We start from the raw sequence: 26,591 nt of genomic DNA, 5'->3' as shown, positions 1-26,591 counted from the left end.
CCCATTCACTTCTGGAGAGCTCTGACTGTTAGGAATGTTTTTCTTGCACCAAGGCTAGAATTTGCCTCTTTGTAACATCCCCCTCCTGCTTCTAGTTTCTCCCATTGGGGTCAAACAGAAAAACAAGTCTAATGTCTCATCCATTGACAAGAGACTCTTCTTCAGACTAAACATCTCCAGTTATTTCAGACCTCATATGACATGAATTTGAGGCCTTTCTTTCACCTTCCTAGATGCTCTTCTATAGACATTATCTAGCATATCTATGTCCTTCCTAAAATGTAGAACTAAATATACTCCACATGTGTGGTTCTAACTGGGGCAGAGTACAGTGTACTATCTCCTCAGCAGTTCTAGACACTAATTAACCCTTCCTGCTCTCTGGCTTCCAACCCAGCTGAAAAAATAAAACTACTTTTTTCAAACTAAAACTTCCTCTTCCAAAGACATAAAGATCTTGAAAATTCTAAGTCCAATCATCTTTTCTGAATCTTTATTCTTTCTACTTTTCAGTACTGTTGTTAACCACCCCACTGCTAGATATTCTTCCCTCCCTTGGCTTTTTGTGACATTATCTTCATTTCCCTCTTATCTGTCTGACTACTCTTTTTCATCTCCTTTGCTGGGGTCATCATCCTTCTCTAGCCTATGAAGCATGGGTGTTCCCCAGGCTTTGTTCTCGGTCCTTTTATATTCTGTGACTTCATTAACCCCCATATGTTTGACCTGTCATTTCTATACAGATAAGTCCCAAATCTATATTAGCCAACCTTCATTGCTCTCCTACTTCCATCAGGAAATCACAACATAAGCATCTCAAACGCAACATTTCCAAACAGCAGTCTATGTATTTTACCCAAAAGCAGTGTTACCTCCAAATCTGTTCCCTGTTTTGTTGAAGTCACACCTAACCTCAGCTAGCCCTACCTGGCCTTTGCAAACTGTCATCTTAACTTTCACTTTCCTTCAAGCCCAGGTTCAATTAGTTTCTAAGTCTTGTTGATTCTATCTCTATTCATCTCTTCCATCTGTTCCCTTCTTTTTCACACTGACCTCTAGCTTAGTTCTGTCCCTCCTCCCCCTCTGCTAACACTATTGTAATAATCTTATAATTGGTTGCCTTTACCTATTGTCTCCCTTCCAATCCATCTTCAGAGAGCTGCCAGATTAGCATTCTTTTAAAATAAGTCTCCTCACTGAATTCCCTTACTCAGAAATCTTCAGAGGCTCCCTGTCACCTTTTTAATTAAAATCCAGACTCCTCAGCATGACATATAAAGCCCTCTACAGCCCACCTAGCCTTTCAGCCTTATTTCACATAATTTCCCCTTCAAGTCTTTGTTCTAGCTAAACTAGCCTCCTCTCTATTCCTTACACACCATATTTCATCTCCCACCTTGGCCTTTATCCTGAGCCTCCCTCCCTTCCATCAGTTAGAATACCTGGTTTCCTTCTGGGCTTAGCTCAAGTACCATCTCCAATTCAAAGCCTTCCTTGATTTTTCTAGTTGTCTTTGACCTCTCCCTCCTGAAATTACCTTATAGTTATTTATGTGCACATTGTACTCCCTGCTTAGAATGCTACTTCCTTGAGGACTGGAACTGTTTGATTTTTTGCTTTTGTGTCCCTAGTGCTTTGTACAGAATCTATAAACATTTAAATACCTGTCATGCGAAAGAAGAATTAGGCTTATTCTGTTTGACCTTAGAAAGTAGAACCAGGAGTGGCAGGAGTGGAATAATAATAATAGTCAACATTTATAGAGCATCTTGCATATATTATCTCACTGGCTCCTCACAACAACCCTCAGTTTGAGGATTGAGCCAGAGGAAAACCTCGTAATGGGAACGAACTATCAAAAGGCAAAATGGGCTGCCTGAGGAAGTAGTACATTTCCTCTCACAAGAGGTAGGAAAGGTTGAATGATCATTTTTCAGGTATTGTGTAGGCACCCAGGTGGTGCAGAAGATAGACACTTTGGGCCTGGAGTCAGGAAGACATGGGTTCAAATCCCCCCTCAGGCACTTCTTGCTGTGTTGACACTGGGCAAGTCATTTAACCTCAGCCTCAGTTCCTCCGTCTGTAAAATGGGGCTAAAAATAACACCCTCTCAGAGCTGTTGATCAGTGAGATATTTGTAACCTGGCACATAGGCATTTGATAATGCTCGTTCCCTTTTTCCTTTCCCTAGAGAGGGTTTTTGTTTCGATCTGGGCTAGAATTGAGATTGGGATGCTGAAGTGACTTAATTTGCCCACAGTCATACAGATGGCTTTTTGCAGAGCCAGCATTACAGCCTGACTCTCCTGACTCCCAAAAATGAAATGCTCTTTTACCCCCTTTTTAACCCTTTTTTGTCAGAACTGTTCATAAGGAGCCAAATCTTCTCTATCAGTCCCCTCTCAGCTCTCTGCTGGGCTTGCTTGGTAGAATAGGGAAGGAAGAAGAAGCCAAGGAGCGTATAGTGACAGGACGGGGCAAAATGAATGCTTTTAGTCCCTAAATCATCAGCACAAATCTTTGTGGAAAATAAATATATCTAGATCAAAACCAGTCTATCTGTTTATTGCACAGAAGGACAGCTGAAATACAAAGAAAAGCTTAAATAATAGGCCTAAAAATTTTGACATTGATTTTTAAACATTTTGAGTTTCTTTAAGCTTCTAAAAAAAAATAAACCCTTAGTTTAATAGTGAGGTGTTTTAAAAAAAAACCTTTTTTTTCTTTTTTTTTGCCTTAGTTGCTTAAACTCAATAAATGTGGTTTTAAGAATTCGAACTAAGCCAAGCTTTCTTTGTGCTGTTCAATTTACCTGTGTGCTTAATCTGTTTCTTCCTATCCCTGGATCAGTAAGCTTCTAGGATCCCTGTAGAGGTGGGGGGAAGGGAGACAGCCTTAGCCTGGAGCCTTGCAGAGATGTACTTGGTTCACCATTAGAGGAAGCCTAAAGCCTTACCTTTAAGCTTCTAGCATCTGAGGTACCTTGTGTCCTGATGCAGAGGGATGACTGGGCAGAAGAGTAACAGAGTGAACTTCCCATCATTTAATTAACAAGCCTCATTCCACAACCCTGAGGCCATGTCACTCAAATTCATTTAGTAAGTCACCTTTGACCCTTATACCAGTCATTCCCTACCCCCCTCCCCAATCTGTTACATGCCTATACTGTGCTGGATACTGGATACAGCAAAGAGATTTAAGACATAGTTTCTTGGGGGCAGTAGGTGGTGCAGTGAATAAAGTTACTGGCCTTGGATTCAGGAGGACCTGGGTTCAAATCCAGCCTCAGGACACTTCACACTAGCTTTGTGACCCTGGGCAAGTCACTTAACCCTCATTGCCTCGACCCCCAAAAAAAGGCATAGTTCTTACCAGTAGGGAGTTCACACTCCAGTAGAGGAGATGGAATGTTCTTGAGGAAAAGAAGGAGCCTGGGACATTTCTCAAAACGTATTATTTCCCTCTCTATGCCAGTTCAAAGAATCCAAAATGGAACTTCAATTTTTTTCCCCCATTCTTTTGTTGCCATTAACTGCTTCCTTTTCATACCCATTCACATTTGTTTTGGAATTTGTGTGTCTCCCTAATTGAAACTCATTCCTCCACAGCAGACTGTCTTAACCCTGAGGCCTGGGGAGGTAGGAAGTGTGTTTTATCTATACTGTTTGCTATTCTCTGGTCACACTCTCTACATATGCATGCGTGTGTGCTCCTGTGTACATGTATGTATATACACATATTATAGATACTACTTATATGTGTGTGTGTTTATACATATACATTTATTTACACTACACACAATACATCCCCCTTTCCTTCAGCTATCTTTAGGGGCATAGGGCTGAAAAGAAATACAATCTGGAGCTCAAGCTTTCTGCTTGCTAGTCCTGAGAAAGGGCCAGGAGGAACAGAAATTGACCCGTCTCAAAAGCTAAACCAGACTTCAGGGCCACAATTACCCAGGATGAGGTAATCCTCTTCTTCCCCTCTCCAGTCCTCTGCAGCCACAGGACTTTGTTTCTAGTGGGACCAGATGCAAACAGCAATTTGGTTGTATTGGTTGTTTGGTCCTTTGCTTGGTCAAACAGGATACTACTCCTCTAGCCAGAGAAAAGTGGGAGTTTCTGACCCATATCCTGTATTATTGTTCTTTTTTATTTTAAACAATGAGCAAGCCCCTCAGGGGAATCAGTACAGAGCTAATCTTAGATAATCTTAGATAGAATCTTAGAGATCTCCCTAACTCTTTGTTTTACAAATCAGGGAAACTGATGTCCAAAGAAAGTGACTTGCTCAAGAACACACAGCAAGGTAGTAGAAGTGTCAGGACTTAAACTAGGTCTCATAATTCCCACTTATAACACACGATTCCAGTGATTTTCCTGGAGAATAGCTGATTAGAGATGTTTTAGACAGGAGAGAGACAGAGTGAGAAATTCACAGCAGTGTTAGCCTCCCAGTGTTGTGCTGTGCCTTTGGTCCATATTGGACCCAATGTAACCTGTCTCACATCAGATTTTAGAGTAGGGAATGCTTTGGCTTTGAGCGAAATCTCAGAACCATTGTTTGTTTGTGAGGAGTTTTGACATTCCGGCACTTATTAGAAGAGGACTTTAGTACCAAGAGTTGCCCCTGTTCTCTCTGGCAGCATGGGCTCTTTTGGGGCAGTACTGTGCACTTGTGTTTTGCAGAGTTGTATGTGGGCCCCTTCCCCCACTTCCAGCCCGAAGGTGCTTTTCCTAACTAAATTTGAATTGTTTCTGGGGTCATTAAGGTGGGGTGGTATGAAAATTTACTATCTTATCTGTCAGTAAAATAGGAAAGAGAACAAAAAGGGGGGGAAGCAGCAAAGATATCTCATTTAATTTAATTGACTCCTTGTGTCTGAGGAGAAAAGAGATGCTAGAAATATACTTAATATTTTTTGAGGGGTGGGGAGTGATAAAGCCACAGATAATTGAAATGTACAGTCCGTATCCTAGCATTTTGCTCAGAGCTGGAGCATGGATAGGTTTAAATTTCCCTGACTTTCCCAACAAAATGAGCATAAAGCAGGGAGCAGTTAAAGTGAGGAGCCTGGGTTATCTGCCTAGAATCCTCAGCCCCAAGATGATTATGGTGGAGAGTTGTTCATCTTTGCAGGGGAGGTAATCAAATCAGCAGTTGGGCACGGGCCTTGTAACATTGATTTAACTCTATTTTCTCATCTCTTTGTGCAGTATGAGCGATTTGCTAAGTGTTACAAACGCTTCTACAAACTCCAGCCTGAAATGACACGACGAATTTATGACCAGTTTATAACTCAGTTGCAGACATCCATCCGGGTAAGTAGACAAGAACCAAGTAAATTCCCTTGGTTTTTCTGATGTTGCCACTAATTTTAAGTCCCTTGAAAATTAGAAATTGTATCTTATTTATCACTAGGTATAGTGGTTTTGCATAGAGTAGTTAACTATATATGTTAGCTGGATGAGGATAAGAAAGTTAGATGCAGCAAAGGCAGTGTGTTGTAGGAGAAAGGACACTGAGTCACAGTAACTTCGGGGACTTTAGGCAAGTCCTTTTATCTCTTTGGGCTTTAACCTTCTCCTCTTTGAAATGAGAAGCTTAGACCAGATGACCTTTTATGTCTCTTCCAGCTCTAAGTCCTATTATCTTATGAGTAACTCCACTGTAGTTATTGCCAGTTACCTTTTTAGCTGGTCAGATGATGTCATTAGGACCTTACATACTCTTGGTAGTTGGTACTGTGGCCAGATACAGAAAAAATGAAAGATGATGGTCTCTGTCCTCAGAGATCTGAAGAACAAGGTGGTGAACTGGAGGGATGGCAAATGTACAAAACACACTCTCCTGTCTGTGGGTGTGGAAAAACCCCGAAACATCAATTGCTAGGAAGTTGGAAGCATGCAGAACTTATGCCATTTTCATTCAGTGATCAAGTATTTATGGAGCTCTTACTATCTTTTCAGCCCTGGGTTAACTATTAAGTAATTTATGGGAATACAAAAGCAAATGCATGCTATATATATATATATGTATATATATATATATATATTTTTTTGTGTGTGAGGCAACTGGGGTTAAGTGACTTGCCCAGGGTCCCACAGCTAGTAAGTGTTAAGTGTCTGAGCCGGATTTGAACTCCTGACTCCAGGGCCGGTGCCTATCCACTGCACCACCTAGCTGCCCCTGATATATTTTTTAAAATAACTTATGCTATATGGGTGCTGATACCTAAACCAGGAAGAGCAAAAACAGAGAAAGAAAATTATAGACCAATTTCCCCAATGAATATTGATGCAAAAATTCTAACTAGAATATTAGCAAAGAGATTACAGCAATTTATCACCAAGATAATACACTGTAACCAGGTAGGATTTATACCAGGAGTGCAGGGCTGGTTCAATATTAGGAAAACTTATCAACATAATTGACCACATCAATAACAAGACTACAGAAGTCATATGATTATCTCAATAGATGCAGAGAAAAGTTTTGACAAAATACAGCAACCCATTCCTATTAAGAACAACTAGAGAGCATATGAATAAATGGAGCTTTCTTTAAAATCTATTTAAGGGGCAGCTAGGTGGCGCAGTGGATAGAGCACCAGCCCTGGAGTCAGGAGGACCTGAGTTCAAATCCAGCCTCAGACACTTAACACTTACTAGCTGTGTGGACCCTGGGCAAGTCACTTAACCCAATTGCCTCACTTTAAAAAAAATCTATTTAAACAGTATCTATTTAAAATCATCAGCAAGCATTATGGGGATAAGTTAGAAGCATTTCCAGTAAGATCAGGGGTGAAACAAGGATGTCCATTATCACGACTATTACTCAATATTGTACTAGAAATGTTAGCTTTAGCAATAAGAGGAAAAAAAGCCTTTAAAGAATTAGAATAGGCAGGAAGAAACAAAACTCTTTGCAGACGATATGATATACTTAGAGAATCCTAAAGAATCAACTGAAAAAACTACTTGAAACAATTAACAAATTTAGCAAAATTGCAGGATATAAAATAAACCCATGTATGTCATCAGCATTTTTTCATTATGACCAACAAAGCCCAGCAGCAACAGATAGAAAGAGAAATTCCATTTAAAATAACTTTAGACAATATGAAATATTTGGGAATCTGCTTGCCAAGGCAAACTCAGAAACTATATGAGCACAATCACACAACACTTTTTCACACAAATAAAATCAGATATAAACAAATGGAAAAATATCAGTTGCTTGTGGATAGGCAAGCTAATATGATAACAATTGATAATTCTACCTAAATTAATTTACTTATTCAGGCCATACCAATCAAAACTACCAAAAATTATTTCATAGAGTTAGAAAAAATACTAACAAAATTCATCTGGAAGAACAATATGTCAAGAGTATCAAAGGAATTAATGAAAAAAAAATGCAAAGGAAGGTGGCCTAGCCATACCAAATCTAAAGCTATATTATAAAGTGGCAGCCATCAGAACTATTTTGGTACTGGCTAAGAAATAAAGTGATAGATGAGTGGAATAGGCACACAAACACAATAGTAAGTGAATATAGCAATCTCCTGTTTGAGAAACCCAAAGAACTCAGTATTGACAAAAACTGCTGGGGAAAACGAAAAAATAGTATGGCAGAAATTAGGCTTAGACCAACATCTTACACGGTATTCCAAAGTAAATCAAAATGGGTACATGATCTAAACATAAAGGGTGATGCCACAGGCAACTTAGAAAAAGGAATAGTTTAGTTGTCAGATCTATGGAAAGGGGGAAGATTTTATGATCAAAGATGAGATAGAAAAACAATATGAAAGGGCGGCTAGGTGGCGCAGTGGATAAAACCACCGGCCCTGGAGTCAGGAGTAACCTGAGTTCAATCCGGCCTTGGACACTTAACACTTACTAGCTGTGTGACCCTGGGCAAGTCACTTAACCCCAATTGCCTCACTCAAAAAAAAAAAGAGAGAGAGAGAAAACAATATGAACTGCAGAGTGGATCATTTGACTACTTTAAGTAAAAGTTTTTGCACAAACAAAAACCAATGCAAACAAGATTAAAGGAAGCAGAAAGCTGGAAGCAATTTTTATAGACAGTGTATCTGATAAAGGCCTCATATCTAAAATACATAGAGAACTGATTCAAATTTTAAGAATACAGTCATGCTCCAATTGAGAAATGGTCAAAGGATAATGATAGGCAATTTTCAGATGAAGAAAATTAAAGCTATCTCATCACTACTGATAAGGAATGTAAATACAACTACTCTGAGGCACCACCTCAACACTTATTCAGTTGGCTGATATGACAAAAAAGGAAAATGATAAATGTAGGAGAAAATGTGGAAAATTGAACCTAATGCATTGTTGTTGAAGCTGTGAACAGATCCAACCATTCTAGAAAGCAATTGGAACCATGCCCAAAAGGCTATAAAACTGTGGCAAACCTTTGACCCAGCAATACCACTACTAGGTCTATATCACAAAGAGATCATTAAAAAGGGAAAAGGACCCCACATGTGCAAAAATATTTATAGCTGCTCTTTTTGTAGTGGCAAAGAACTAGAAATTGAGGGGATGCCCATCAATTGGGGAATGGCTAAACGAGTTGTGATATATGAATGTAATGGAATACTATTGGGCTATGAGAAATGATGAGCAGGCAGATTTCAGAAAAACCTGGAAAGACTTACATGAACTGATGCTAAGTGAAATGAGCATAACCAAGGAGAACATTGCACACAGTAACAACATTGCATGATGATCAACTGTGATAGATTTAACTCTTCTCAGCAGTACAATGATCCAAGACAGTGCCAAAAAACTCACGATAGAAAATGCTCTCACATTCAGAAAAAGAACTCTGGAGTCTGAATTCAGATTAAAGCATATTTCACTTTTAAAAAATTGTTTCTTCTTTCTTAAAGTTATTTCCTTTTGTTCTGATTCTTTTCTCCCACAACATGAATAATGTGTGAAATATGTTTAACATGATTGTAATGTATAAGCCATATCAGATTGCTTGCTGTCTTGGGAGGGAGTAGAGAGAGCGGGGAGGCAAAAAATTTGAAATTCAAAATCTTACAAAAATGAATATTGAAAACTATCTTTATATGTATTTGGGAAAATAAAATTAAATAATATTTTTAAAAATTAAAATAAAAAACAGAGTTGACCATAAAAAATAACTTAATATGTGTCAGTTAAATAGACTAGAATAATTAAGATATATGAAAGAATATTTAATAACAAATGTATGGTATGAATTCTATTTAAAGATGTTGGACAAATCCATATAGATTAGAATGATGAAAGCTCTGTGTTGAGAGTTTTAAAAGAAGAGTAGAATATAGAAGGGTCAATTTAGGTGGCATTGGATTGAGTGCCTGGAGTCAGGAGGGACCTGAGTTAAAATTTACTAGCTGTGTGACCCTGGGCAAATCACTTCACCCTGTTTGCCTCAGTCTTTTCATCAGCGAAATGAGGCTGGAGAAGAAAGTGGCAAAACTCATTAAGTATCTCTGCCAAGAAAGAAAAACCTCAATGGGGTTACGAAGAGTCGGGCATGACTGAAACAACTGAAATGACTGAACAGCAAACAGAAAGGATTTGAATAAGGTAGAGAGGGAAAGGGAGGGCATATTAAGTGGTTGAGGAGGAATCTACAATGTCTCAGAACTGGAAGGGCCCTTAAAGGTCATCTAGTCCCAACTTGTACTTGAGTAGGAATCACCTTCTGGCATCCCTGAGAGATGTTCATCCAGCCTCTGCACAGAGACCTCTAATAAGAATGGGAAATCCACTACCTCCAAGGACAGGTTGTTTGCCTTGAACAGCTCCACTTCTTACTGTGGCTTTTCCATGCTGTCCTTTTTTTCTGTATTTTCTACCTGTTGTTCCTGGCCCTGCCTTCTGGGAACAAAGAAAGCAGTCTCATCTTTCTTCTACACCAGAGACCTCCAGGGTCTTGAAGACATCTATCTTATACACACCAAGTCTTCTCTTCTTCAAGCTGAGTATTTGTAGTTCTTTCAAATGATCCTCATGTGGCCTGATTATTGTCCTTTTTAGCATTGTGATTACCCTCTTCTGGATGTGCTGAAATTTTATCAATGTCCTTCATAGAATGTGGGGAAAAGTGATCCTGGTAGTAGTGAAAGGAAAATGTTGCTAAGTAGGAGGTGATTGGCTTTAAATGCCAATAATTTATAGACTTGGTCTGACTGGTGGTGTAAAGGTAGTAGAGGTTTTTTTATACTTCTTACACATTGTTCTGTCTCATTTCTCCTTGACTCTCAGGAAGAAATTTCCACAATTAAGGAAGAGGGGAACTTAGAAGCTGTTTTGAATTCCCTTGATAAGATTGTGGAGGAGGCTGAGGACCGAAAGGAGCCAGCATGGTGAGAAGTGATGACATGGAAGAGGAAGGGAACTGAAGATCCCCTTGTGTGATCATTTTCAGGGAATGTTTGGATTCTCTTCCAAATAGCTGCAACTCAGAGGAAAGGGTGATAAAGAAGGCTTAATCATCATTATAATTAATAATCATTATAAAACTTTTATATGTCCTGCTTGACAGAAAGTTATATTGTTATGATCCCTGCTCTATGAGAAACATACTGACATAAAAGAGCAGAGACCACAGAATAAGAGTAATAAACCTAATAATTAGTTTAACATTTAAGTATTTTCATCATACAGGGTATCCCAGAAGTTTTAGTGGAGTTTTAAACTTTAGAAATATAAACATCAGAAATATAAAAGCTATGAACTTACAAAAAATCACTTGAAAGCTTATTCTTTTATACTGATTGAGTTTTTTTAATTATAAAAGTATTTTATTATTTTCCAATTACATGTAGAGATAGTTTTCAACATTTGTTTTTATAAGATTTCTAGTTTCAATTTTTTTCCCTCCCCCCCTCTCCAAGACAGCAAGTAATCTGATATAGGTTATATATGTAACTGGTTTAGTTTTGTGAATATTTTTAAATAAGTTTGTTATTTTAATTCATTTTTCTGGATGGCACTTTTCCAAACCAAGGATCAGTAGAGGACATTCTTCTTGCTTAGCCTCTGTAGTCACCCGATCTATCTCCATTAGACCTGTAGAGTCACATCAGAACTGACATATATACATCAAAACCTTGTTTTTCAGATGATCTTAAAGCTAGCATTACAATTACAATCACTGAGCAGTAGCTCTAATGCAAGTTTTTACAAAGTTCAAAATAGACTACAGAAGAGAAATGGGGCATATTTAACAAAAATAAAAAATACAATAAAACACAGATAATGTTAATATATGGCTAAGTAAATCTACAGCCCACAGAGGAGCTCTAGAAGGAGGAAACATAGTTCTATGTCTCAGGAGTTCCAGTTTGATAAAAGAGACAGGATATGCCTCAGGGACTGATAGACAAGGGTAGATGATACAGCCCCCCAGAGCTCCAAATACCAGTGGGATGGAAGGAAGGGGAGGGATGCATGGGTCGGCAGGGGGCAATGTGGTAAAGCTTGGAGAGGAAGAATGGAAAATTCTCATCAATCCTAAATGAGATGAGGGAGGCTTAGAATTGGGAAGAATATGATGGTAGACTTAATAGAAGGGACAGAAAGCACTTCCCAGTTAGGATGGTACAAGCTAGGGGGACACCAGGCAGGTCTGCCCAGGTAGAACAGTCTTTTGCAGGGGGTGTTAAAAATGAGAGATAGTAGAAGGCAATAGAAGAAACCTCAAAGCCTGAGTTGAATTAGGCTTGGACACAGGAAGCAATTAGTCATGAGGAAAAGCTAATACCCTCCCCTTCTCCCCATCCCACCTCCACCCCAGCTCCCTTTACTGTCTTTGTTTATATTGCCGTGCCTGAATTTTATGAACTAGGCGCCCAGTGGCATTCCTGAAGATGATGTGCGCAGTGCGCTGACACCCTACTTCTTACAGCAACAGTCTTCCCTGAAGCGACTGGTCCAGGAGCAGGAGAAGGAGAATGTCAGACTGGCTGAAATGGTCTTGGAGGGGCGGAAGCAGGTGCTGGAGCTACAGCAGCAGATCCAGGCCCGGAAGCAAGCTTGGCAGGCAAGTGCCCTCCTCCTTTCTTCTACTAGTGGCCAATGGAATGAGGAGGATGAGGACAGCTATGGCTCTTACTGATTTAGTGCTTTACATAGGGTATCTCTTCTGATGCTCAGAATAATCCTATAAGGTGGCTGTTGTTATCACCCCCATTTTACAGTTGAGGAAGCTGAGGCTGAGAGAGGTTAAATAGGTCCACAGCCAGTAAGTGTCTGAGACCAGATTTCGAACTCAGGTTTTCCAGTACTCTTTATCTACTCTGCCACCAAAGCAGAAACTTCGTTATAGGAAACAAGGAGAGAAATTCTATTATTGCAATTGTATTATGGCCAAGAATGCCAGCATAGGACTCACTACTAGTGCCTCTCCCTTCCATGTCCCCATGGTCATTTGGCATTTTGATGAAGCTTATCGGAATTTCAAGAACATTTACCTGGGAGACATTATGAGAGTTGAAAACCAACACACAGCACCTTCGTGTATCCCTAGCCTCCAAAAAAAGACCGAGGGGCTCCTCTAGTAGGAGTGGGGTATGCCGCCCATTTCTGAGGTGGGAGAAGAAGTAGAAGAATATCATTCACCCCAACACAGATAAGATTCAGGGCTGGAGACCCTTTGTGGAGAGGAGTGAGGGGAGAGCTTAAAAAAAATCAACTCCACAAATACAAGGTGGGCAAAGCAAGATGAACAGCAAGTTGTATGAAAACAGTCTGGGAGTATAAATGGACTTCAGGTTCGACATGAGTCAAGAGTGTGATGTATCAGGCAACAAAACCACCCCAGCCTTGGGTTGCCTTTGGAGGCAGATGTGGTCCAAGTGTTCTGTGCTTGGGTCAGGTCACATCCACAGCCCTGTATTATAAATTAGAGAGCATTCAGGGAAGGGTAACCAGAAGAATGAAGGGTCATGCCATGTCAATCAGACAGTAAGCCTTTATCAAACACCTGAGCTGTTCCAGGCACTGTTTTAGACCCCAGGGACACAAGGACAAAAATGAAATGGTGTTTGTTCTCAAGAAGCTTCCATTCTGTTGCTTCAGGGGTGGAGGGAGAAGAGAGAGGGACTTTATATACATCTATAAGTATATACGGAATAAATGCAAGGTAATTGGGGAAGAGGCTTAGGAAAAGCTTCCTGGAGAAAATGGTACTTGAACTCTTTTTTTAAAATCATAAAAGTATTTTATCATTTTAAATCATAAAAGTATTTTTCCAGTTACATGTATTTTCTTTTTCTTTTTTTTTGCGTTGTTGAATAGAATTTTATTTTCAAAAATATATGTAAAAACAAATTTTAACATCAATTTTTAAAACTGTGTTCCAACTTCTCTTCCTCCTACCATTCCCACCCCTCACCCACAAGAAATCAAGCAATTCAAAATAAGTTATACATGAGTAGTCATGGAAAAATTCCCATATTAGCTAGTTGTGAGAGAAAATAGTCCAAAACAACCCAAAACTTCAGTTTAAGGAATTGTCAAAAAGGAAAAAGAAAAAAAATTTTTTTATGTGTTTCCATCTGTTTTCAGATACTATCAGTTCTTTCTCTGCAGATGGGCTGCAATCTTCATAAGTCTTTCAGGGTCATATTGGATCATTGCCTTGCTGAAAATAACCACATGCTTTCCAGCTTCCCACTATTGCTGTTATTTTGTATACAGTACATTTCACTCTGCTTCAGTTCATGTAGGTCTTTCCAGGTTTTTCTGATAGTATCTGATAGTTCATCATAACCTGTATATAGTACCTTAAGCTTGACAGAGAATTTTCTTCATAAAAGCCCAGCAAAGTAGGTACCATATGTTTTGCCATTATAATCAATCATCATACATAACTATTTCCCTCCATCCCACTCCCTTCCCATGACATTTATTCTATCTTCTTTTTACCTATTCCTCCTCAGAGGTGTTTTACTTCTGACTATCTTCTCCCCTGCTCTGCACTCCCTTTTCATCCTTCCTTCCTTATCCTCCTCCCCTCCTACTTTCCTGCACGGTTAAATAGGTTACTCCTCCCAATTGGGTATGAAAGCTATTTCCTCCATGATCCCACTCCAATGAGATCAAAGTCCCTGAGCTAATTCTGTGTTCTAATTTTTCTCCCTCCCTCCCTCCTCAACCCTCCCTATGAGATCAAGCAATTCAATATGTCATACTTGTGCAGTAATGCAGAACATCTTCATCTTCCTGAAAGTGTTTTGCTTTTTACTGCGCTCATCCCCAAATCTGCCCTTCCCTTCTCCCACTCCCTTATATCCCTCCCCTCCCTCAGGGCAAAAATATATTACTATACCTATTTGAGTAGTATGTTAGTCCTTCTTTGAGCCAATTCTGATGATATTAAGGTTCACCTCACTCCCCAACTCCTTCCCCCTCTTCTCCTCCCCTCCATAAGCTCTTTTTCTTGTTTCCTTCATGTGAACTACCTCTCCCCAGACCATCTCTCCCCTTCTTCCTCCCCCAGTCTATTCCTCCTACACCTCAACCCTATTTTAATGATGTCATCATGGGTTAGTTAGGTGGCACAGTGGACAAAGCACCAGCCCTGGACCCAGGAGGCCCCAAGCCCAAATCTAGCCCCAGACATAAGACACCCCATCCTGTCTGCCCCACAAAGAACAAAACATAAATGCTTTACAATCCAGTTACCTGTAAAAATAGTTTTCAACATTTGTTTTCGTAGGATTTTTAGTTCCAAATTTTTCTCCCTCCCTCCCTTCCCTCCCCCTTCCCCAACACGGAAAGCAATCTGATATAGGTTATATATGTACAGTCACATTAAACATAATTCTGCATTAGTCATATTGTGAAAGAAGAATCAGAACACAAGGGAAAAACCTCAAAAAAAGAAAAAAGAAAATCAGCTAAAAAGTAGAAACAGTATAGTTCAATCTGCATTCAGAATCCACAGTTCTTTTTTCTGGATGTGGAGAACATTTTCTATCATGGGTTCTTTGAAATTGTTTTGGATCATTGTAATGCTGAGAAGACCCAAGTCTGTCACAGCTGATCATCACACAATGTTGCTGTTACTGTGTACAATGTTCTCCTGGCTCTGCTCACCTCACTCATCATCAGCTCGTGTAAGTCCTTCAAGGTTTCTCTGAAATCTTCCTGCTTATCATTTCTTACAGCACAATAGTATTCCATTACATACATATACCACAACTTGTTTAGCCATTCCCCAATTGATGGGCATTCCCTCAATTTCCAATTCTTTGCCACCACAAAGAGAGCTGCTATAAATATTTTTGTACATGCGGGTACTTTTCCCTCTTCTACGGGTACTTGAGCTTTGAAGGAAACCAGCGATTCTCGGTAGCAGAGGTGAGGAATGAATTTATTCCAAGCATGAGGGGATAGCCTGAGCAGACACTGGGAGATAAGAGATGAATTAGTTATATATGAGGAACAGCCGAAATCTAGTTTGGACCATAGAGTATTGGAAATGGAGTAGTGCATAATGAGGCTAGAAAGGCAGGATGGAGGTAGATAGAAAAGGACATTATGTGCAAAACAGGAGTTTGTACTTGGAGCTAAAGGCAATAAGGAGCCACTAGAGTTTATTGGGCAAGAGAATTACATGGTTAGAGCTGTGCTTTAGGAAAATCACTTTGGCAGTAATGTAGGGGTTGGATTGAAGAGGGGGAGTGGGAAAGATGAAAAAGACAAAAAACAAATAGGAAGCTATTAGAATAGTCCAGGTGAGAGGCAATGAAGGCCTGAACTGTGGTGATGACTTTGTATGTAGAGAGAGGGGGATGGATGCAGACATAGAAACAAGAATTAGCAAATGATAGCATCTGTGGGGTGAAGGAGTGACTAGAAGGATGGTGCTTCCTTCAGCAGAAACATGGAAGTTTGATAGAGGGGTGGGCTTGGGAAAAAAAAAGATAATGAATTGCTTTGAACATGTTGAATTTGCAATACCTATTAGACATTTAGGTCAGTATGTCATAAGCAGTTGGTGATCTGGGACTAGAGCTAGATAGATTTGGGAGTCATCTACTGTCTTTGGTTGGAAAATTATCTCATCACATTCTTCTGTGGATTTTGCTGCTCCAGGAATTGTTCTATGGCATTATTTGAAAGTTTTTTGGAACAATCATGTTATGAGTTCAAGAGCTCACTGCCTTTCTTCTGCCATCTTGAAACTAATGGGAATTGATGAGTTCACCCAAAAAAACGAATGTAGAGAAAAAAGAGAAGACAGCCTAGCACAGAACTTTGGGAAGCCTCCTAAGTTAGAGGGTAGAATATGAATGATGCTCCAAAAGAGAATTGTGCCATGGAAATGCAAAAGAGAAGATGATGTCCCAGGAAGATAGGGTAGAATCATGGTTGGCCATTATATTAGTCAGAATGCTTTTTTTCCCCCAGTGGTTTTTTTTTTTTTAAATAATAAATATTTTTATTTAAAGTTTTAAGTTTCAAATTTTATCCCTCCTTCCTTCCTTCCCCTCCCTCCTCCCTGAGGTGGTAAGCAATCAGATATAGGTTATACATGTGCAGTTATATAAAACATTACCATATTATCATTTTGTTAAGAAAACTTGAATAAAAGAAAAAAAATGAAAGAAAGTGACAAATAGCATGCTTTAGTCTGTGTTCCATTAATATCAGTTCTTTCTTTGGAGGTAGATAACATGCTTCATCGTTAGTCCTCTGGGATTGTCTTGTATCATTGTATTGCTGAGAGTAGCTAAGTAATTCACAGTTCTTCATCAAACAGTATTGCTGTCTCTGTGCACAATGTTCTCCTGGTTCTGCTCACTTCACTATACATCAGTTTATACAAATCTTTCCAGGCCTTTCTGAAATCATCCTGCTTGTTATTTCTTATAGCACAATAATATTCCATTATCATCATATACCACAGCTTGTTTAGCCATTCCCCAATTGATGGGCATTCCTTTGTTTCCCAATTCTTAGCTACCACAAAAAGAGCTGCTATAAATATTTTTGTACAAATAGGTCTTTTTCAGTCAGATTTCTTAAATCTTTGATTAGTTACTTTGGAGACAGCAATTTCTGTTGAGTGAGGTTAGAAGATATCTTGCAAAGAGTTGAAAAATAAATGAGAGAAGAGGAAGAGGCAGCAAGGAATACAGGTAGCTTTCTTAGGAATTAGGCTATGAATGTGAGGATAGATATAGGATAATAGTTTGAGGGGATGGTAGAGTCAGGGAGGGCTTTATTATGTTAGAGAAGACCTAGACATGTTCATAGGCAGTATGGAAGGACTTCCAAGAAAGAGAGAGAGAGTGAAGATTAGAGAGGAAGAGGGGAGTGATTTAGGGTAAAATATACAAGAAGAAATGGGAGGGAATAGGATCACGTATACATGTAATAGGAGTAACCTTGGCAAGGAGAAGGAACACCTTTTCATCAGATACTGGAGTAAAGGAAAAAAGAATGGAGAATGTCAAGTGAGGGGTGGCACCTCACTTCTTAGACTGTATGAGGCAAGATCCTCAGGAGATAGGTGTGGGAAGGGGAGGGTGGAGAAGGGCTGAGAGAAGAGATTTGAAGAGCTGCTGTCAGGAGTTCAACAGAAAGTCAGTTAGAGAAATCCAAAGAACTCTGGTATTTTCTGTTGCTATGGAGTATCTTACTATCATCTCCTGTACTTAAATAAGCTCTGTGGCCAGTGCCCGCTCTCCTAGAACCCAGTCACCCATGACCACTGACTGCAGCCCAGTGTCTGGCAGGCTACTAGAGTGCTGCTGCTAAAGTATATATCATTATTAGAAGCAAAAACAAACAACATGGAAGCAATCCTTATCTTCATCACTGCTGGAGGAATCTGGGTCTCACTTCCAGCAACACCCCCTGTAAGAGTGCTTCATGCTCCAGAGAAGTGACCCTTACCCTCCTGGTTTTCCAATATCAGATCCATACTTCTTTGGGAAGCCAAGTTGTTCATTCATGACAACTGCACTGGAATGCCCAGAACACTTAGGAAATTCCCAGGTTGTACATGGCACCTATCCCTGAGGAGGTGGCATGTCAGCAAGCCCAGTAACACCAGCTGTGGACCTTCTCTGCAAGCAATAACACCTTCCCTGCTGCTCCCCTGCTCCTGACATAAGTTATTCTCAGAGGCCATTTCCCCCTTCTTTCTCCGACCTTGATTAAAATCACTTTGATGGGGCAGCTAGAGGGCGCAGTGGATATAGCACCAGCCCTGGAGTCAGGAGTACCTGAGTTCAAATCCGGCCTCAGACACTTAACACTTACTAGCTGTGTAACCCTGGGCAAGTCACTTAACCCCAATTGCCTCACTTAAAAAAAAAAAAAGAAAAAAAATCACTTTGATTAGGCAGCCTGCTTAAGTTTAGAAGAATTTCTGATGTATAGGGTTTGGGGCTTTTTTGTTTTTTTGTTTTTGTTTTTGTGGGGCAATGAGGGTTAAGTGACTTGCCCAGGGTCACACAGCTAGTAAGTGTCAAGTGTCATAGACCGGAGCTGAACTCAGGTCCTCCTGACTCCAGGCCCAGTGCCCTATCCACTGCACCACCTAGCTGTCCCTAGATAGATGTATGGTTTTTTTTTTAAAGAAAGATAAAAGCAAAATACCACACTTTTTAACCTATTTGTCATCTATGTGATTTCCAGCCGTTTCAGTTACTTTGTTTTATTTTGTATTCAGCAGAAATGAAAACTATGGGCAGCTTTTTTTTTTTTTTTAAGATCAGTTAGGTAGGAGTAAAAGGCTTGCCTTATTGCAGTTGAGGTTAGATAACATAAATTTGTAGTGGGCCCAGTCTGCATGGCTGTGTGACTTTCTCTAGTTTCATTTAACCATATGTGAGTGGGTGTGGATAAGGCAGATGAGAATAGGATTTGTAAGGTGTTAGGAGCAATAGCAGAAGGGAACAAGAGATTCAGGAGTAGAAGACAGTGTAATCTTGTACTGGTTAAAGATATGAGAGGAAAAAAGGGAAGCTGAAACAGGAGTGATGGCCTGGGGAAGGGCCCTCAGAGATGGAACAACTGGAGATAATAGTTAAAATCAAGGGTGTCATTAATAGGACTGAAGCATAGGGAGAAACAGAATGACATAATGGTATCATTGGATAAGGGAATTTTAGATTTCTTGATCATGGCAATGGAATAAGCATTTGTGGGTAAAAGTGAAATTAAAGGTATGGCTATTCCTGTGTGTGACTGACGTGGAATGGAAGAGTAAGTCATGGGAGTTGAGAGTGAGCAAGGAGGAGACTAAGAAATTTGAAGTAACATCAGCATATATGTTGAAGTCTCCAAGTATAAGAACAGGGGTTGGAGTAGAGGGAAGGATTGGGAGCTGTTTCATGAAATTCATGAGAAAGGGAAAATAACCTCAAGGCCAGGAGATGACTGCCCCCAGGATCTGGATTGAATGATGTGTTTAGATAGAGTGAACCTCAAAGGAGGAGCATCTGCTGAGTTACAGTGTCAGAGGGGGAGTCACTGTCACAAGTGAAAGTGGAGAGCAAGAAATAGTCCAACTCTTTCAGAACAATTATGTTGAAGGCAGGGTATGAGAGAAGATGCAACCAATACCAGAATGTCCTAGATTGCAGTATTATGTGGTGTGAGACAGGGCTGTAAAGTGAAAGGAGGCTTCTTAATGATGTAACACACATTCCAGATGGTACAGTGGAAGGTGAAGGCACATCTGGGCTGGGACCTGGGAGGGATCGGGTTGAGCGAACATGAAATGGGAGGGAATGGGGATCAACTCTTAGGCAAGCAGAAACTCATCTGGGATCAGGAGAGTAAGAGATGGTTGGAGCATGTCAGCCACTGAGGATAAGGACAGGGAGTATATCCTGGTAGTTCCACTGAAGGCAATAGATGACTGGAAGCCCATGGGAACTGTTATGTCTGGGCTGTCTCTGCTGCTCAGTGGATGAGGATTAGTTGAAGGAATTGGGTTTGAGAAGGGAACAGGTCTGGAGAAGAGAAGATTTAGGGGCACAGGGAAATATGGTAGCCGTCTTCAAGGATCTGAAGGTTTGTCATCTGGTCCTAGAGGGCAGAACCAAGAATGAAGAAGTGCATTTATGCTTGAGGTTAGGAAAAACTGTCTTAACACCTTAAAGTGTTCCAAAGTGGGATGGGCTAGAGTACTCAGGCCGTAGTGAGCTCCCAGGCCAGGAATGTTGTAAAGGGATTTTTTTTTCTTTTTTTTTTTCTGGTGAGGCAATTGGGGTTAAGTGACTTGCCCAGGGCCACACAGCTAGTAAGTGTCAAGTGTCTGAGGCCTGATTTGAACTCAGGTCCTCCTGACTCCAGGGCTGGTGCTCTATCTACTGTGCCACCTAGTTGCCCCAGTGCCACCTACCTGCCCCTAAAGGGGTTCTTTTGAGGGAATGGGTTGGACTCAAGGGCCACCGAGGTCTATTCCAATTTTGAGATTGTAGGATTCTGTAAGGAGCAATTTTGAATGTTGCTTTGGTACAGCCTTGAGATAAGTGAAAAGGTTAGATCAAAGAGGGTGAAAAGAGTGCTTTGAAAGTATTAACAATATCCCTTTGGCATATAGATAGCCTGGGAGAACTGAAGTGAAAAACTTGTTACCTGAAACAGCAGAGAAAAGAAGCACGGGGACACACAGATGGGAGAAAGAAAGCCTTCAGTTGGTAATTGAAGATAGAGGAGCTTAGGGCCCAAGACAGTTTCTAGAGGTTAAGCTGGTTGTGACTGACAGTGACAACTGAGGAGCTGAGGAGCCAAGCAGCTGCTCACAGTGCTATATCAGAGGCAACTTAAGTCATTCCTCTTTCTAATCCTTTCTGGAGGCAAAAGCCAGAACATTTGTTGTGGCCAGTAGGACTATTTTAGAGGCTTTGCCTCCAGTATCTTTGGAGCTTAAATTACACCACCTACTTTCTCCCCTTAGGGAGATGAGCAGAGCTTTATTTCTTCATTTTCCTCACCAATCTGTTGATGGAAATTGTTTTCTATTGGTTTAGGAGGTGTTGAGAATGATATTATTGAATGTAAGAACTAAGAGAGCAGAGAAGCATGAAGATTACCACAAGCTTCCCACACCTCCCACCCTGGCCAAAAAAACCCAACCCTTACAAATAGATCTAGAAAGTCTACCAGACTGACTCCTGATCAGGAAATCCATGGGGAAAAAATCACGATAAGTAATTTTTCCATCCCAGGTCAGCACAGAGAGACAGAGAGATGTCTGTAGACGTTGGGCATGGGGTCTGGCCAGGAGCACACTAGCACAGGCAGAGGCTGTACACGAGGGAAAGAGCAGGTTGCAGATCCACCACAGAGGGGCTTAAACTTGTGTCTGGTGCAAGAACAGGTGCTAATGGGTAGTTCTTTCACTACTCTGTTTCAAGTCACAGATTCAGGGTAGGCTGAGGAGGGGACCTGCACCTGGGGTTCACATTCCAAGGTAAGAAGCAGTTGTGAGCCCTAGGCTGTGTTCCAAGAGAGGAGTGATATCAGAAGTATATAGCTGCTATGCATGACTGTCTTTGACCCAAGAAGCAGAGGAGAGTCTCAGTTCTAACCTCCAGTCCAGTCTGAAGCCTGCAGTGTAGTAATCAGGGCAAAATCCCAGACCAAAAGGAAGTCTCCAGTTTTGTCACTCTGAATCAGCAGAGTTTTCCTACCAGTTTATAGTGGCTGAGGCCAGCAGAAGTCTACTGAAACTCTATACAGGGTGAGCCCACAGACCCGTTGCCCAAACCCCAGGTCAGAAACTTGCAGAGCTCAAACCAGGGAAACATTGATGAGACATTGTTTTTAATTAGGCCACTTTGGATGCCCTGAAAGCTTGGTCCATAGCCTGAACTATTCCTGAGATTCTGGAATCACACAACACTCAGTATTCCTAGAAAGCAATAGTAGAAGCAACCCAGACATTACCTTCAGAAGTACAGAGCCTGGACCTAACATAAAGTCTTTTTTTTTTCTGTAACAAACATTTATTTTTTCCAGTTATATGTAAAGGTAGTTTTCAGCATTCATTTTCATAAAGTCTTAAATAAGGAAGTAGCTAGAAGAATGAGCAAACAAAAACAAATCTGATCATAAAAAAACTGTTGTGGTGATAGGATACACAAGACACAAACCCAGAAGAAAAGTGACTATAGAACATCTGCAATCAGATCCTCAAAGAAAAACACACTTTGGCCATAAATTCAACTAAAATTCCTGGGAGAGATGAAAAAAGTTTGGGGTTTTTTTTTAGAGTTAAACTATTTTCTTATATTAAATAAGAGCACTAGAGGAAAAATTGGAAGAGAAACTAGAGCTATGGAAGAAAGAATTAGGGAATTAACAGCTTGGTACAAAATGTATAAAACCTTGCCCAAACAACTAACTCCCTAAAAATTAGAATGGACTAAAGAGAAGCTAATGACTCCATGAGATATCATATATTAAAACAGTCAAGAGACTGAAAAAATAAAAGAAAGCACAAGGTGTCTTTTAGCATAAAACAACTGATCTTAACAGATTGAGAAGGAAAAAAACTAAGACTCATAAAACTTCTTGAAAGCCATGACCAAAAAGAACTGAGACATCATATTTCAAGAAATCTGAAAGGAAAACTGCCCAGATCTCTTAGAACCAGAGGACAAAATGGAAATTAAAGAATCCACTGGTCACCTGGTGAAAGAAATCCACATCAAAGAGAAAATACTACTTTCAGTCAAAAAGAAAGAATTCAAATATCAAGAAACCACAGTCAGGGCCACACAGGATTAAGAAGTGATAACCATAAAGAAGCAAGGAATATGGTATTACAGAAGGCAAAGCATAAAAGCTTACAACCAAGAATAACATATCCAGCAAAACTAAGTATAATGCTACAGGGCAGGGGAAGGAGGGAAGGGGAGAGGGGGAACCTTTAATGAAATAAAGGACTTCCACTCATTCCTGATGAGAAGACCAGAACTGTGTAGGAACTTTGAAGTGCAAACACAGGATTCAAAAGAAATAGAAAAAGTTAAATAAATTCCTTGTATGCAGATACGGGGAGATTATCCTCCCTCCTGAACCCTATTGTCATCAGAGATGGAAGAATGGAAATGGAGAAGAGAATACACTAGGTGAGAAAAAGAAGATTATGGAAAATCATCCCATATAATTAGGGTGCACAAGTAGCAATCTACACAAACAGGAAGAAAGGAGTAGAGGGAGAGGATGACACTTGAACCTCACACTAATCTGAACTGCATACAGTTGGGACAGAAATACAGTGCACTCAACAGGGAAAGGGAAGAAGGTGAAATTAGAGGGATGATAGATTAAGGGACATCCTAAAGGAAGTCCTAAACAAAACAAACTCTAAAGAGGTACAAGAATATTTATAGCTCTTTTTTCTGTGTCAAAGAATTGGAATCTAAAGGGTTTCCATTAGGTAGAGAATGGTTAAACAACCTGTGGTATGTGAATGTGATGAAATACTACTGTGCTATAAGAAATGTTGAAGGGAATAGTTTTAGAGATACCTGGGAATACTTGTATGAACTGATGGAGAATAGAGTGAGTAGGACCTGGGGCAGCTAGGTGGCGCAGTGGATAAAACACCAACCCTGGATTCAGGAGGACCTGAGTTCAAATCCGGCCTCAGACACTTTACACTTACTAGCTAGCTGTGTGACCCTGGGCAAGTCACTTAACCCTCATTGCCTGGCCAAAAGTGAGTAGAACCAGGAGAACAATTTATATAGCAATATTGGAAAAACAAACATCTTTGAAAGACTTAGGAACTAGGGGAAGCTAGGTGGCACAGTGGATAAAGCACCCGCCCTGGATTCAGGAGGACCTGAATTCAAACCTGGCCTCAGATGCTTGACACTCACAAGCTTTGTGACTCTGGACAAGTCACTTAACCCTCATTGCCCCACCAAAAAAAAAGAAAAGAAAGACTTAGGAACTCATCAGTGTAATAACCAACTACAATTCCAGAGAACTAATTATGAGACATGCTACTCCACTCCTGATAAAGAGATGAAAGACTTGGAGTGCAAAGTAAGATGTTTTTTGGGGGAAGGGGAAGATGACATGGTCAATGAAGAATTTTGTTTTGCTTGACTATTTGGGGATGTGTTTGTAACAGGGATTTTGTTTTTCATGCTTTTTCAGTGGGAAGGGGTTTTTCAGTGAGAGGGAAAGAAGGCAGATTTTTACTGATTGAAAAAAATTAATTTAGAATTGACCCTTTAAAAAAAGAGAAAATAGGGGCGGGTAGGTGGCGCAGTGGATAAAGCACCGGCCCTGGACTCAGGAGGACCTGAGTTCAAATTTGGCCTCTGACACTTAACACTTACTAGCTGTGTGACCCTGGGCAAGTCACTTAACCCCAATTACCTCACCAAAAAAAAAAAAAAGAAAATATTTGTAATGTATGCTTTACTATTTTTATTAGTGTGGTAAAATTAAATGCTTTTTTAAAAATTCTAGTGATTTTCTTAGACTGTGAGTAAAATTTGTTCTGGTTGGGGGCACACAACCCAAGAATGGAGTGAGTCTGTTGCCCATTAAAAAATAATAATAATACTATGCAATTACTAAGTAAACTGTTACTAAGACTTTACTAAGAGAGTCATAATATCTTAGACTAGAAAGGTGATAGTCCCTCTATAATCAGGCTGTACCGTGTTCATGGATACTGCATTCTAGGAAAGCCTTGGTAAAATGCAGTGTCCAGAGAAAGGCAGCCAGGATGGTGAAGGGATTTAAGATTATGTCATATAAAGATAAGCTGAAGAAAGTGAGGATGTTTAGCCTAGAGAAGAGCTCACTTGTGAAGAAGGTAACAGTTGTCTTCAAGTCTTTGAAGCACTGTCATCTGCAAGAGGGATTGTGTAAATTCTGCTTGACCCAAGAGGACAGAACCAGGAGCAGTGGGTAGAAGTTGCAAAGAGACAGGTACAGACTGGATTATACAAATACTTCCTAAGAGTTAGAGCTGTCCAAAAGGAGAGTGAGCTGCCTTGGAAGGGGATGGGTTCTCATTCACTGAGGGTCTTCAAGCAAAGGCTGGAGGAACACTTTCTGGATAGATGATAGGAGGAATTCTTTCTCAGGTCTGGTTTGGACCTAATAGCCTCTGAGGTCCCCTCTGACTCCGAACAATTCTCTGACTCTATGAAATCTTTTTTCTTTTTGTTTTTGCATCATATTAATTTCCAAATATAGCCCCCCAACTCCCACCTTGAGCCTTTGTTTGTAACAAAGAGCAAGAAAAGAAAAAGAAAACAGTTCCCCTTTTTTATATGCAATATTGCATTTTTAAAAACTTCTTCTCTAGGGCCAAGCTCTGTCATTGTAATTACAGAGTTCGGTTTCATTTTGTTCATTTGAATGGTTGTAGTCATTGTGTATATTATTTTCCTGGTTTTCCTTTCTTCACTTTGCATACATTCATATAGGTCTTCCTTTTATTTTTTCTAATTTTTTTGGATTCATAATATCTTACAGCTCAGAAAGATTCCATTACATTCATGTCATTTTACATATTGTAGTAAACATAAACATAATATCCTACTTTTGGATTAAAAAAAAACCAACAGCTGCCCAATTTGAGGATAGAGAAGGTGTGTCTAGGAAAAAGTTGGTGTGAGAAGACACAGGGGTTTTGTGCACTGTGAGCTCAGTAATGAGCTTAGGATTGGGATATAGCAGCCAAAGTGGCTACCAAAGTCCAAGATGGGGTTGTCTCCCTCTAAACACCACCCTGCTCAAGTATCACTTTGGTCATCTCCATCTATTGTTTCTTGTGATCTTTAAAATTTAAATGTAGGTTCTAATCCCCTCCCCCCCAGTTTTGGTGGCGAAGCTGGCTAAAATCACTGATAAATTCAGCAAGAGTTTAGGCTTTTAAGGATTTATTAAAGAGTAAAGACAACATATGGGATCCTGTAATGCCAGAATAGTCTATCTACTTTCTATCTGCTTTCCTCTCTTTCTCTGTCCACCTTTTCTCTGTTTCCCACCAAGCCAAAGTCCTGAACAACAAGAGGGACCCTCCTTTTTCTCCCATCTCTTGCCACGTGCTGTTCCTGCACAAAAAGAGCAAGATCCAGTGAGCTAACCTCGCTTCCTAGTTCCTCTCTCCCTCTCTAAAAGGAGAGGTCCTTCAAGCTAATTGGTTGAGAGTGGTCTCCTGCTGACGTCAATAGTCCACAGCCTCTGAGAACAACATGTCACTCAGGGCCAGCCAGATGTGGTCAGTTTCTCAGTCTCACCCAATTCAAACAACTCTAAATCAATCTTCAGGTGTGGCCCCTGGGCGTCTGCCAAATCCCATGATTTTATCACATTCCTGCTGTAGGGGCTGTTTTTTAAAAAGAAGATAGGTAAGTTATTTTGAGCCCCCAGATTGTTACTTTGTCATAGTGGAAGGGCTTGCATAGCTCAATGAAACTATGAGTTATGCCATGCAGGGTTATTCAATACAGTGAGGTCATAATGAAGAGTTCTGATGAAAGTTACATAGACAGTACTAAAATGATAAAAGAGATGACATTGAAACATGAGCCTTTCATG

At 40.2% G+C, this 26,591-nt stretch overlaps 1 protein-coding gene across 1 annotated transcript in view; it reads left to right on the top strand.

Moving 5' to 3' along the window:
* The window catches only part of PMF1 (polyamine modulated factor 1), a 31,921-nt gene that overhangs the window by 2,737 nt on the left and 2,593 nt on the right, over nt 1–26,591 (top strand). Inside the window, 3 exon segments of the mRNA XM_044004592.1 lie at nt 5,220–5,324; nt 10,302–10,409; nt 11,887–12,081. Of these exon segments, the coding sequence (XP_043860527.1) occupies nt 5,220–5,324; nt 10,302–10,409; nt 11,887–12,081 (408 nt within the window).

This window comes from Dromiciops gliroides, chromosome 4 (genome assembly GCF_019393635.1).
Source record: "Dromiciops gliroides isolate mDroGli1 chromosome 4, mDroGli1.pri, whole genome shotgun sequence".
Classification (NCBI taxonomy): Eukaryota; Metazoa; Chordata; class Mammalia; order Microbiotheria; family Microbiotheriidae; genus Dromiciops; species Dromiciops gliroides.
This window is presented reverse-complemented; position numbering and strand designations above follow the sequence as displayed.